General features: G+C 33.4%; 4 protein-coding genes across 4 annotated transcripts; all 4 read left to right on the forward strand.

Moving 5' to 3' along the window:
• Window positions 1-1,299: 1,299 nt before the first annotated feature.
• Window positions 1,300-5,593, forward strand: HELRODRAFT_192806 (hypothetical protein; the record flags this gene model as incomplete). The annotated part of the gene is made up of 11 exons (XM_009023917.1): window positions 1,300-1,742; window positions 1,978-2,064; window positions 2,319-2,438; window positions 2,585-2,696; window positions 2,980-3,064; window positions 3,489-3,594; window positions 3,733-3,826; window positions 3,978-4,058; window positions 4,229-4,552; window positions 4,707-4,738; window positions 4,886-5,593. The coding sequence occupies exons 1-11, from the start codon at window positions 1,659-1,661 to the stop codon at window positions 5,591-5,593; spliced, it is 1,833 nt and encodes a 610-aa protein (XP_009022165.1). The 5' UTR covers window positions 1,300-1,658.
• Window positions 5,594-8,922: 3,329 nt separating this feature from the next.
• Window positions 8,923-9,573, forward strand: HELRODRAFT_176583 (hypothetical protein; the record flags this gene model as incomplete). Its single annotated transcript, XM_009023918.1, has 1 exon — window positions 8,923-9,573. One exon carries the CDS (start codon window positions 8,923-8,925, stop codon window positions 9,571-9,573), a length of 651 nt encoding a protein of 216 aa, XP_009022166.1.
• A 1,648-nt stretch (window positions 9,574-11,221) lies between these two features.
• HELRODRAFT_151832 (hypothetical protein) lies at window positions 11,222-11,764 on the forward strand (the record flags this gene model as incomplete). Its single annotated transcript, XM_009023919.1, has 1 exon — window positions 11,222-11,764. A coding segment is annotated over one exon (543 nt), but the record flags the coding sequence as incomplete, so codon positions are not given.
• On the forward strand, window positions 11,762-13,759 carry HELRODRAFT_83911 (hypothetical protein; the record flags this gene model as incomplete). Its single annotated transcript, XM_009023788.1, has 3 exons — window positions 11,762-12,185; window positions 12,282-12,691; window positions 12,809-13,759. Coding segments are annotated over 3 exons (1,785 nt in total), but the record flags the coding sequence as incomplete, so codon positions are not given.
• Window positions 13,760-14,185: the final 426 nt, after the last annotated feature.

Below are 14,185 nucleotides of genomic sequence, written 5' to 3' on the forward strand. Positions count from 1 at the left end.
TTAGGTATTTTTTGCCATCCTCACACATCAACCCATATAACAACCCTAAAAAGTAATATTTATTTTATTTGTAATTTAAATATAATATAATTATAAATACAGTCATAATAATCATCATCATCATAATCAGGATTATCATCATCATCCTCATCGTCGTCGTCACCATCATCATGTTATGGTAATTTAAACTAATTTATTTAACCTGTAAAAGGTACTGACAGCTCTACAGATGAATTGATTAATTTCTGTTTTCAAATATATAAATTTACTTTTAATTCTAAATTATTTAATTCTAAATAATTTGTAAATATTATAAAAAATGTTTTAACTCACACTACACTATTTATTGGACCTGCTAACTTGAAATTTAGGTCCTAAACTGTCTAAACTTTAAACTGAGCAATATATAATGAACAAAATATAATAAAATGTACACACATATAGGAAAAACCTTTACAGGCACTCCTTCACTTACTAGCTTACTAACTGTAACTAACTCAACCCAAATCAAACTAATTTTAATAGGACAATAAGTATTTTTAAAATTAAATTTAAAAAATAATTTCAAGATTACCATTAATTACTTTCTTGTTTATTTCATTATGATTATTTATATGGTATAGCCACCATGCAAATTTAAAATCTTTTTTTCATTTAAAATAGAACATTTGTATAAAAAACACCCAGATATATGTTTGGCTTCAGAGCAGAAATTTTAAAAAAAAAGTTAGGAATGAATGAGCGATATTAAAACGATTTAAGAAAATATCAATAAAAAATTACTTTGACAATCTTCTCCTCAAATAAAACTTCGGGGTCCATTTTAATTTTATTCCCCAATTTAAATGCGGCTTTCAAATGTTTTAAATCAATATTTAAGATAAAAAAATTGAAAAGTTTAAGCAAAATGAAGCAACGTCAACTTTTAAACATTTAAAAAACATTTGACACGAAAACATAGAAAACGTTTTTGTATATATTTTTCAAAATTTTCAGGCATGTCTAACGTTATTAAGCGTAATTTGAAATTATTTTTTTATAATTTTATTATTTAAATTGAATTATATCATTTTGTTATATTATAATTGTATTATTATTGAATAGCCTACCTATATAACAGCATTTATTTGTATCACTGATTTAAACTGCATTTAAAGCCTGAATTTGTCATAAAATCAATCAAAAAACCATTTAAATAATTACATTTTTTAATAAATTAATAATAATTGTAATATTTTAAACAGGATTCGTCCTGTTTTTAATGGAACGTTAGATAACATCCTCTGTTGTATCTATATAAAAGTTTATCTTTAAAGTAATAATTAACCTCCTAAAAACTCAGCTAAAAAGAGCAAGAAACTAATCGAAAATTTATCAAAATTATCATTTATATAAGTAAAATTTACTTTTAAATAAGAATTTTAAGGAAATAAATGTTAAAAAGGCGTTATTTGCTAAAATTTAGTGAAATAGTCTGCCTGCTACGGATCAATGATTTTCAATTTATTTAAATTTTTTTTTTCGTAATTAATTTGTCTCTTTCTTTGCTGTCATGAGTTTATTATTAAATTAAAAATTAAACTAAATTAATAAACTGACTTCCCTGATTTAGCGTTAATAATTGTGAAAAAATTAATAAGAATAATTTTGAAATAAAAATGGGTAAAAATTTAATGGGTTATTTCATCTTTTTGATCATTTGTTGCGATATCCTAACTTTGGCCACTGGATCTATTTACATTGTTAGTGGATTAGGGAAAAAAACAATTTTATTAAAATAAATTATAATATTAATATAATTTATAATATCAATTATTATAAATAATATTAAACATAATTTTTATTCTCCTAATTCCCCAATATATTCCATAATAATAATTAATAAATTTATAAAATAATAATAAAGAAATAAATTTTATAAGTCACTTTGAATAAATTTCTTTTTTTTCTACTAACTTACTAATAAAATCTGAACAGCTGGACAATAGAGTCAGTGATGTGCTGGAATCCATGAACGACTACCCAACTAGTGTGGGGCCCTCATTCCCTAACTCTGGAATTAGGGTTTGTTTCATTGGTGTGGTGATTGATTCATTTGACCATCATATTTGTAAATTTTTTACAAATTTTAGGGGGATAATAATAGTGGTTATAACATAACATGACACTATTTAAGAGCTCAAACTAAAAATTTATATGGCCTCATTTAATAAATATGCAAATATATACAACGAAAAACAAAAGTAAAGTTAAAATAGTTATTCTAAATTTCTACACGATTGTTACGACGATTAAAATTATTATTATTCTTCTCATAGGGTCATCACAAATTGGTGCACTCAGATGACCCATGTTCAACAGTCCCAACACCACCTCCATTTACAAGTAGCCTGTGGTTTGCCCTCGTCGAGTTGAACTCTTCGTGCTTGCCAGAGCAAGTTAGTTGATTGGCTGGTTGGTTGGCTGGCTGGCTGGTTGATTTGAGGTTGGTTGATTTGAGGTTGGTTGGCTGGTTGGCTAGTGATGATAATACAATGATGATAATGATCTCCCAACGTCATCATCATCATCATAACTGCTGTAGGTTAGGAATTTGGAGAATGCTGGCTACTCGGCTGTCATTCTACTGAATCGCAAGCTCGACGATAAAGACTATGCCCTCGCTGGCAAGTACAAGGACGAAAATTACATGAAGAGTAAGTCATGATGATGATGATGATGATGATGATTATGATGATGATGATAATCATGATTATGATGATGATGATGGCGCTTGTGATGATGATGGTGGTGGCGCTTGTAATGATGATGATTGTTAAAATGTTGATAGTAGTGATGGTAATGGTTGTAATGATGATGATCATGATGGTGTTGGTGGTGATGATGATAACGATCAACATCGTCACAACAATGTTTGTTGTTGAAACCTCTGAAGCAAGCACAGAGGGTAGAGTAACTTTTAACCTTTAACCTCAATAGAAACAAATGTATCAGTTGATATTCCATCAACTATGGTATCCAATGAAAGCTACTCCATATTAGTTCTATACGCTAGCATGAACAAGTTAATTTTTTCATTTTGCTGTCGTTGTTGCATTGTTGCTGTTGCTGTTGTTGTTAATGTGTTGTTGTTGTGTTGCTAATGTGTTGTTGTTGTTGTTAATGTGTTGTTGTTGTTAATGTGTTGTTGTCGTGTTGCTAATGTGTTGTTGTTGTTGTTGTTGTTAATGTGTTGTCGTTGTTGTTGTGATGATTTAGACCAATGGGGACCAATAATTTTAAGATGACCATGAGAATGATGATGATGATGATGATGACGACGATGACGATGATGCTGTTGAAATGTACTGATGACAATGGTATATAATGAATTTGTCATTGCTTTAATTTTTAACTACCATAATGAATCAAACGTGACACACACATACACATGCACGCAAACGCACACGCACACACAGACGTACACACACATCCACACACACACACAGCGTAACAACAGTTATATACAAAGATTACAGCGGTGTCAACGAACTCGTCCTCATATTATTGGGGACCTTGTGCCTGTCGGTCCTTAGCGCTCTTATACTCTCATTGGTCGGTTGGCTGGTTGATTGATTGATTGATTGATTGATTGGTTGGTTGATTGATTGATTGATTGATTGATTGATTGATTGGTTGGTTGGTAGGAGTGGTTAACTGATTGATTGATAGTAACTTCATCAACAATGGCAGGGCATGTACGGTTGCTACCGGCTGTACAAGGCCAGGGCGGCCATCTTGGCAAGATGGCGGCTGAGATGGTTTCCCGTTCATGTGTATTCTAAAGGTAGGTGATGATGATGATTGTGGTGGTGATGATGATAGTGATGATGATAGTGAAGGTAATTGTGATGATGATGATAATGATGATGATAGTGATGATGATGACAATGATGATGATGATGATAAGAATGACGTAATGATGACGTAATGACCAGGTGATGAATATGAGTCGTGCGTCATTTGCCTAGACGAGTACCTGGATGGTGACAAGCTGAGGGTTCTAACCTGCGGACATGGTCAGTATGATGATGATGATGGTGGTGATGGTGATGATGATGATGATGATGGCGATGGTGGTGAGGGTAATGATGATGATGGTAGTGATGATACATTCGGTGAAACGAAACAATGTTTTTTTTATCACCATGACCATCATCATCATCATCACCGCCGCGATCATTATCAGCATTCCATTGCAAGTGCGTTGACCCCTGGTTGATAAAGAGCAAGCAGGAGTGCCCTCTGTGCAAGAGACAGGCCGACCTCAGCAGGAGAGGACCGAGGTCAAGCAAGAAGGCGAAGGGTCAAGGTTCAAGGTCGAGGTCACGCGACGGCGATTACGACGACGACGACCTCGATTCACATGTCCGTGATGATGGCGATGAGAGAACCGCTCTGCTGAGAGGAAGAACTGATGACGACGACGATGATGACGATCTTCTGATCGGTGACGATGAGGATGATGAGGCCGCTGCTCCGACTGCTACTGCTGCTGCTGCTGGAGGAAGAGGTTGTTGTTGATGATGATGATGATGATGATGTTGAAGGGGTGGTTAAAAGGTGATGGCGAATGATAAGATAGGATGATGATGTTAGAGTTGATGATGGTGATGATGACAAACAAACAAACAAACATACATACATACAAACATTGCAACTCCAAGGTCTGACATTTGAGAACGGCATCATCAACGCGGTTGTTCACTCTCACTCTCCGTCCACATCATCACCATCACAACACCACCACCATCATCATCATCATCCCAAAACGTATGGGGCAATACAACAGCATCAATCACAACAACAACAACCACAACAACAATTTTTTGACGATCAATTTCAGCGTCTTCATCAGCAGTTATCACTTGAACAACAACAGCAACACAAAAAACAACATGGCCGACCAAAGACTAAAAAACCCGACGACCGTGACGTCATCACCAGAGGTGATGACGTCAACGACAATGACGATATTCTAATTGATCTGGCATCAAATGACCTAGCGCCTGCGTTGCAGCAAGATTTAAAAATTTCAATTGAACCACCACCATCGCCACCTAGGCAAAATCCAAAAATAACCACCGCCATCATCAACAACAATAACAGCGTCATCAGTGACGTCATCATGGGAGACAACAACGTCATCAAGAACAGCAACAGCAAAGAATCTTTGAAGGCAAAATTCTACATCGGCTCGGTCGACGATAATAGTTCTATGCTTAGTGCTCTGACCAATGGCAATGCTTCGAGCTGCGGAAAACCCGATCATCTAAAAATAGTCTCACCCATTGACAAGGTCAAGGTCGTGGCAGGTCGCCACGATGGGGACGATGATGATGACGATGGTGGTAATAAAATGAGGAGGAAGAAGAAGAAGAAAGATTGTGTTAATGACGTGGATAAAAATGAAAATGATGATGATTATGATGATAGTATTAATAAAAAGCGCGACGACGATGATGATGAAGATGGTGGTGGTGGTGGTGGTGGCGGTGGTGGTGGTGGCGCTGGTGGTGATGGTAATAGTTACCCGAGTGTTGTGACAGTTTAAGAGGAGTGGTCTTCATGTACTGCCTGACGTTAAGTATTCATTCACCTCCCTGCAGTTAATGATGACGACGACGATGATGATGATGTTGGTGGTGGTGGTGGTGATGATGATGTTGGTGGTGGTGGTGATGATGATGTTGGTGGTGGCGGTGATGATGATGATAGCAACGATGACGATGATGGTAATGATGAAGAAGTTGATTTATATACATATTTATATGTATATACATATATATGTTCATTTTATATATAGCCAGTTTTTTATTGTTGATTGACAGAATGATAAATGACATTGTATATATATATATATATATATATATATATATATATATATATATATATAAATGAGTGGGTGGATGAATGAATGAAAGAATGAATGAATGAATGAGTGAAGCAAATAAATCGTTTTATAAATTTTACCAGTGATGTGATTAATATTCAAACTTTTAACATTTATCATTTTATATTTTAAATGAATAAATATATGTGTGTATATATATATATATATATATATATATATATATATAAATATATATATATATACAGAGAGAGAGAGAAAGAGAGAGATAGGGAGAGATTGATCGGTTAAATGTTGCTTTCATATAACTTTGCTTGGACAATTCATTATAAAAATTTGTAAACTTTATATACATATTTGTAGGCGTTTGCCTGTGTGTGTGTGTGTTTGTGTGTACTTGTTTGTTTGTGTGTGTGTTTGTGTGTGTGTTTACTTTATAAACTGCCGTTATAACATTATTATGTCTATTCAAATGTATAATCTTTTATTTTATTTACCTTTTTCTCCTTTCATCATATAAGTAATTGAATGATTTTATCTCCAAAATACATTTATCTGTGTGTATGCGTGTGTTTATATTTATGTGTTTCCTTTTTTTTAATTTATATTAACTTGTTTACAATGTGCAAAGTTTGAAAAATTTTAATTTTCTTGATTCATTTTTTAGGCTGATTGATCGATTGGTTGGTTGGTTGATTGATTGATTGATTGATTGATTAATTGATTGATTAATTTACTGATTCATGATTCATAAAGTCGTTCTTCTGTTCATTCATTCATTCATTCATTCATTCATTCATTTGATTTTTTTAACTTATAAGTTTGTTCAACGCTGGTGATTTTATCAATAATTTGTTACAAATATTCTCGTAAATAAAGATTTTTAAACAAATAAATGTACAAAAATTTATTTCAAAAATTGAAATCATCATGTAAAAACCTGTGTGTGTGTGCGTGTGCGTGCGTGTGTGTGTGTGTGTTTCTCTAGGATTTATTGATTGATTGACTGACTGACAATCAATCAATCAATCATTCGTTCACTCATTCGTTCACTCATTCCTTCATTCATTCATTCATTCATTCATTCATTCATTCATTCATTCATTCATTCAATCTTTCATTGATTCCATCCAACAATTCATTCATAATATATCAATCAATCAATCAATCATTCGTTCACTCATTCATTCACTCATCCCACTGAGACTAGCCCATCAGTATGTCCTTATCTTCCATCAATTCATTCCCATTCTTCTTTGCATTCAGCGTTAATATCTTTTCCTCAAACTCCTTAATGCATGTCTGAACGAACGAATGAATCAATGTAAATCAATCAATTAATTAATCAATTAAACAAACAATCAACCGTACAGATCTACAAACAATTTTGAGATTTTAGTAAAGAAAGAAAAACACAATAGTTGCTTTTATCTGAATTCATTCAAAAATTAAAAGTGACGGTTAATTAAAATTTTAAAAAGGTCAATGTTTTAAATGATTCGAATTTTAAACAAACAAATATAACTAAATATCGACCGATAAAAAATAATTATTATCCATTATTATTATTATCATACACACTCCTTAGAAGTTCTCGAAGGATAATAAATCACGTAACATGAACATTTAGTAAGAACAGTTCACAGCATAACATAATGACTAAATCAACATACCAAACAAATTATTTATACGTGCATATATACAAAGTAAATCAAGAAATTCCAAAAATTATATAACCAAATTAAAAAAAAAACTAGAAACCAGTCAGCATTTTACAAATAAATAAATAGACATTATTAGAAAGATTGTTCTAAAAGGTAAAGTTAAAGGCGACGACAAAAATAAAATTTAATTTTGTGTGTGTGTGTGTATGTGTGTGTGTGTGTGTGTGTGCGTGTGTGTGTGTGTGTGTGTTGATGTGAAGCAAATACAAACGACAAACACCAAGCCGAGCCAAGCTGAGCCAATATGCTTAGATTTATAAGCGCTTTGATATTAAGATTTTGCTCGCTTTACATACGAACATCCCAATATAACAAATTCTCCATCCTATTTAAAAAATTTTTTTAATGCTTTTTAATCAGTCAGGTCACAATCATCATCATCGATATCGCGATGAAATCAAATTGAATTTTTTTTAAATTGTTGATAAAAGTAACTAGTATATAGTAAAAAGTTTAAATTTTTCTAAAAGAATTCATGATAATTTGAGACTACACCATAACACAATCGTACAATTTGAATGTGTTAATACAACATTATTAACTGTAAAATAACTACTGTTAACATGACGTCATTTCCTCCAACGATTTCGCTACGAATTACCCATCCTATTTTATAAGTTTTATTTGATGTTTTTTAATTAGTCAGGTTCACATAACTAGAATAAATATAACGGCCTTCGTTCACTTTTAACAGTCGAACAAGGAGCTTACCTTCGGAGGGGATTTGAAGGATGAGTCAAAAGTTACGATCGTATATTTACTAATTTCGGAATACTGCTTTTATTCAAAATGTTAAAATTTTAATTGTTTTTTAATTGTTCTTCAATGTTGTAATAAATTACTTTTATTTGGTATACATTTAAAAAATAAAATTGACATTACCGAAAATAATTAAAAGTTGAAAAATTGAGGTTCTTTGCATATCCCTGCTTCAACCCATAAGAAAGTATTGCATATTGGAAAATTGGCCTCGCCTTGGTTTATAACATATTACCAATATATATATATATATATATATATATATATATATATATATATATATATATATATATATATATATATATATATATTTTACTCGCTATTTATAAATAGAGTTTGGAAAATTTCAAAAATTCTTGTCAATCAACTTTCGTTTTTCGATTGTATTGTATCAATATTTAATTAAACTTCCTTCCCATAAACTGTTTAAATAAAATTATATTATTAAAAATTTAATTAACTTAACAAAAAGCGAATAAATTTTTTTTACAGATTGATAAATAATCGAAAGAAATGGATGGAAGGCGTTTAAAAAGCTTGAAGAGAGAAATGGACACTAGTAGTCCATTGATAACATCGGATCGTGACAGAATAGCAGTTGATCTTAGGAGTGATTGTAATTCGTCACCGGTCTTTATTCCCGGCGATGATTTAACTACGCCTGCCTCCACTTCCAAAACAAAAAAAGCTCTTGAGAAGTTGATTGACCTTAAAAATGAATGTTCTCATCATAGAGTCATTTCTGCTAGTAAAAAAGACGAAATTGAGACAATTATTAAAAATGGAGAACTGCTGCACAGAGAAAATAGATCTAAAATTAAGCAAAATGAAGCGAATGTGGTGTCCATTGTGAAGAGTTATTTTGAAAAATTGAACCAAGAAAATGATGAAAAATTTTCAGATTTCAAAGCTCCATATATAGAAACTATAAAGAAAATTGATGGTCTGATAACTAAAATGGATAATATTTTTGATAAATATTGCAGCCTTACAGATAAGTTGAACAGATTTTCATCAGATGGCAAAGATGATGTGGCTGATGAAGTGTTGAGTTATAATTCATTTAAGCCACCAAAACTTCCTGAAGTTAAAAATTCTCAATTCGATATTGAGCACATTCCACATAACTCTGATCTGGAAAACTTTTTAAAAAGAAATACCTCAACTTTTGGACGTTTAAGCCAAATGAAGAAGAATTAAATCAGTGGCCCGAATTGTGATTTCATTTTACATTAATTTGATCTATATTTGCGTATGCATGTCTGTTTCTCTGTATATTACTTTGTATGTCCGTAGGTTCACATGTGTTTGTATGTTTTTGTATGTGTGTATGTTTGTATGTGTGTGTTCATATACAGCATGTTATATTATACCTGGTGGTAGTTATATTGTTCACATACTCATGCCATTTTATAATAATGTTTTTAATTTTGTTATACATATATAATTGCTTCAAATGTGTTTTTAAATCTCTATTCGTAACAATTATGAATGAATTTTTAGTTACGAAATTTTTTTTAAATGAAGTGCTTTAAAAGTTTAATTGTTCAATGGCCGTCTGCTAAGTTTCGTTATTTGAATCCGATTTTAATACTTCCATTTTATTTAAAATGTACTTTAAAATGTTCATCTAGACACATTTTAGTGATGAAAAATGAGTTTTTTTGATGAGTTTGATGCATTTAAGTTGCCTGGACATAAAAGTAGCCATTTTTTCAAAAATTCTCACCATGACGTTAAAAGTCCGAATTTTTCTTTTGGCCTATCTTCGACTGATCAGGCAAAAAATGAAATTTTTAATTTTAATAATTTTGAGAATTGCAACGAGTATTCCGAAAAGATTAATTTTCAAAATGCTGTTGGAAAGACGAAAAATTTTAAATTCGATTCTGTTCCGTCAGCTCCAGTTGGGGAAATACCATTGTCGCAAATTTTCAGTGGGGATTCGAATTCAAAATCTGGCAAAAGTTTACAAAACGAAGGTCGCCGTAGCAATGTCGTTTCTTCACCGTTTTTCCAGAATTTTGTTGATCATCAAACTATATCTGCTAATAAGGAAGATTCAGCTGTTAATTCTTTCTCAAATTCATCATTTCCTGGTTGTTTTGATCCTTCTATTTTTAATAAAAATAATTACATCAGTCAGAAAATCGTAAAAAATGATTTTTTAGAGCAAAAAGATGATGTACCTAATTTTCAATGTTATGTTAATGATGTTTTTAATGTGAGAAAGGATGGTGACTATGATGTTTCATACAGAAATAATCCTCAACCTAGTACTCACAATTACAATTCAAGTACTTTCACAAAAAGTTTCTTCAAATTTGATGATTTTAATGATTTCACATTTCCAAAACCTAGTTATCTAAATTCTCTCAACTCATCTAATTCTAATATGGGTAATTCGGTTGACAAGATTGTATCAAACTCATATTTGTCTAATTTTCATGATTTTAAAGCGAATAAATTTGTTGATAACCATGAATTTGTTAAAAATGATGACAATTCACATTACAGAGATGATAAATCTGAAAGTGATTTGAGTGAATTTGATATGAAAGCTCAGGATGATGATGAGGATCAAGATTACAGAACTAAACAACATCAAATTTATTCAAAATCTAGTAGATTCTGTTATAATTCAACAAATCCAATTCAGAATTTCAACAAAAGTAATGTTGAACAAAATTTTTCAACCTTTTTGCCTGAAAACTCAACTATTTGCACAGAAAATTCTCATCACTCATTAGATATCAATGACAGCTTTTTGAACAACAACAACAACACAGATGAAAATGTATCAACAAAATTTAGCACTCCTGTCGAACAAAAAAACTTGGCTGTAGAACACTCAAATTCTAACAGGGAAAACTTCAGATCTGTGTCAGAAATCCCTAAAAAGTTCAGACATATTTTCAATTTCAGTAATTTCAATTACTTGCAGTCAGAAATATTTGATCATGCTCTGTATAAAGATGAACCTTTGGTCATTTCTGCCCCAACTGGATCAGGTAAAACAGTAATATTTGAACTGGCCATTGTGAGGTTGATTCTTTTGAAAGAATCAAGACAGATTTCTAATTTTAAAATTGTCTATATGGCGCCTATAAAGGCACTTGTTAGTGAAAAGTTTAATGAGTGGCAAGCAAAGTTATCCCCGCTTGGTTTGAACTGCTGTGAACTGACAGGCGACTCAGAAATTGAAGATTACTCAGAACTGAGAGGAGTCCATGTGATACTAACAACACCAGAGAAATGGGATTTTATGACGAGAAGATGGAGGGAAAACCGATCATTTGTTCAACTTGTTAAACTGTTCCTCATAGATGAAGTGCACACTATCAATGATGATACCAGGGGAGCAACTCTAGAAGCAGTAGTCAACAGGATGAAGACCCTTCACCTCTTCAACAGGCCTGCAGAAGAAACTGCAGCCAACTTCACTGATTGCAATCAAAATTTGAGATTCATTGCTGTTTCTGCTACCATTCCTAACATTGACGATATAGCTGCATGGCTTGGAAGCAAGGGGAACCCTGCACTTTACTACAAGATGAGTGAAGATCAGAGGCCAGTTCCACTGAAGAAAGTTGTTCTGGGTTTCAATAAATCGAGCACAACTTCTGCTTTCAAGTTTGATCTGTTGTTGAACTACAGGATTCCAAACATTTTGGAGACATACTCTGAAATGAAGCCTACTCTTATTTTTTGTTCAACTAGAAAAGGCACTGTACAAACTGCTACAACTTTGGTCAAAGAAACAAAATTTATCTTTCAAAATGAACAAAAACAGAAACTGAGACGAATTTCTAGTGAATTTAAAGACTCAAAACTTGGAGAATTAGTAGTCTCAGGAATAGCTTATCACCATGCAGGCCTGGATCTAAACGATAGAAAATTAGTTGAAGAGTTATTTTCTCTTAGCTTCCTGGCTGTCCTCGTTTCAACAAGCACTCTTGCTATGGGTGTCAACCTACCAGCTCATCTTGTCATCGTCAAATCAACAGAGCATTATGTCATGGGAACGTTTCAGGAGTACACAGAGAGTCAAGTCTTGCAGATGATTGGCAGAGCAGGTCGGCCACAGTTCGACACGTCGGCAACGGCTGTCATCATGACTCAAAACAGCATGAAGTCCAAGTATGAATCACTGCTGAATGGCACCCAGCTGGTTGAAAGCACGTTGCACCTTCATCTCATAGAACACTTGAATGCCGAAATCGTCTTGAGAACTATAACGAATGTGATGGTTGCTCACGAGTGGATTAAATCATCTTTCCTCTACATCAGGATGAATAAGAATCCGAAACATTATGACGTGGGATTAGGTAAGAATATGGACCAGGTGGAGAAGAAAGTTCAAGACATTTGCCTGACAAACCTCAACAAGTTGGCCAGTTTGAAGTTGATATCATTGGATGGTGACTGTTCTGAGCTCAACTCCACAAGTAATGGCAGGTTGATGGCTCGTTATTGCGTTGCATTTGACACCATGAAAAATTTTTTCACACTCACTGGCTCAGAAAGTTTTGAGCAGCTGTTCAATGTATTCTGCAGCAGTGAAGAATTTAAAGATATTACCCTTAGAGTGAATGAAAGAAGAGTCCTTAATGATCTGAACAAGCACAAAAGTAAAATGACAATCAGGTTTCCAATGCCAGAGAAGGTGAAAACGAATGTAATGAAAGTCAACTGCTTGCTGCAAACATTGCTGGGCTGCCTACCTCTCCATGATTTTGCACTGCAACAAGACACAAACAAGATCCTCAGATCAGCAGGTCGGATTAGCAGATGTTTGGTTGAGGTGGTCTGGTGCAAGCCTCACTTCAATCTTCTACTCAACTCTGTCCTACTTAACAAATGTATCAAAACAAAACTTTGGGAAAGTTCAAAATACGTTTCCAAGCAGATCAGTGGAATAGGTCTCGTGATGGCGACAGCACTTGTCAACTCTGGAGTTACATCTTTCGAATCTATATTAAACACAAATCCCAGAAATTTAGAACTGATGATCAACCGACAGCCCCCATTCGGCAACACCTTACAAGACATCGTGAAAGCACTTCCAAAGTATGATTTCAAAATAACACAGAACTCAACAAGCAACAGCAACAAAGCAGAGCTAACAGCTCGTGTTACGTTACTGAATGCTGAACAGTTAAAAACTAAATCTTCAACAGGCAATTCACACACTTGCATCCTGCTAGTAGGGGGTCCAGATAACGCCATCTTGTGTAAAGCTAAAATTAAGGATTCACATCTGATGGAGATTCCTGGTAACACGTGGACTCAGCAATTTTCCGTGGTGCAGTCAGCTGATTCTGGTGATATACTAGGTTACTACATCAGCCAAGACTGGGTTGGCTTTGATATTTCTCTCACCTTCAAGCCAAATTTTGGCTCTGCGCTAGTAGTTAGAAGAGACAGCACTAACACATTTCATGTAACAAAAACTCCCAGCACAGTGCAAACAAATAAAGTCAAAAAATCGGAATTAAGAACTCAGAATCAATATGAAATAGCCATGGAAGATTTAAAGAGAAAAAATGGAAACATGCCAGCTTTCAAGAGATTGAAGCCAGATCTTTCAGATTTTGAATACAACAAATCCATCAATGTAATGCCACCAATTAGAGACAATTTTCCAGCTGCTAACAGCTACCAAAATGAACTCAGCAATCGTCAAACATCTCCACAAGTTTCTTCCTACATTGCTGGTAATTCCAACAGAAACGCTAAAAATAGCAGCACCAATTATACCATCCAATCACCTCGCATTCAAGCGTTGACGTCATTCTCACTAACGCATGAT

Source organism: Helobdella robusta (genome assembly GCF_000326865.2).
Source record: "Helobdella robusta unplaced genomic scaffold HELROscaffold_38, whole genome shotgun sequence".
Taxonomy (NCBI): domain Eukaryota; kingdom Metazoa; phylum Annelida; class Clitellata; order Rhynchobdellida; family Glossiphoniidae; genus Helobdella; species Helobdella robusta.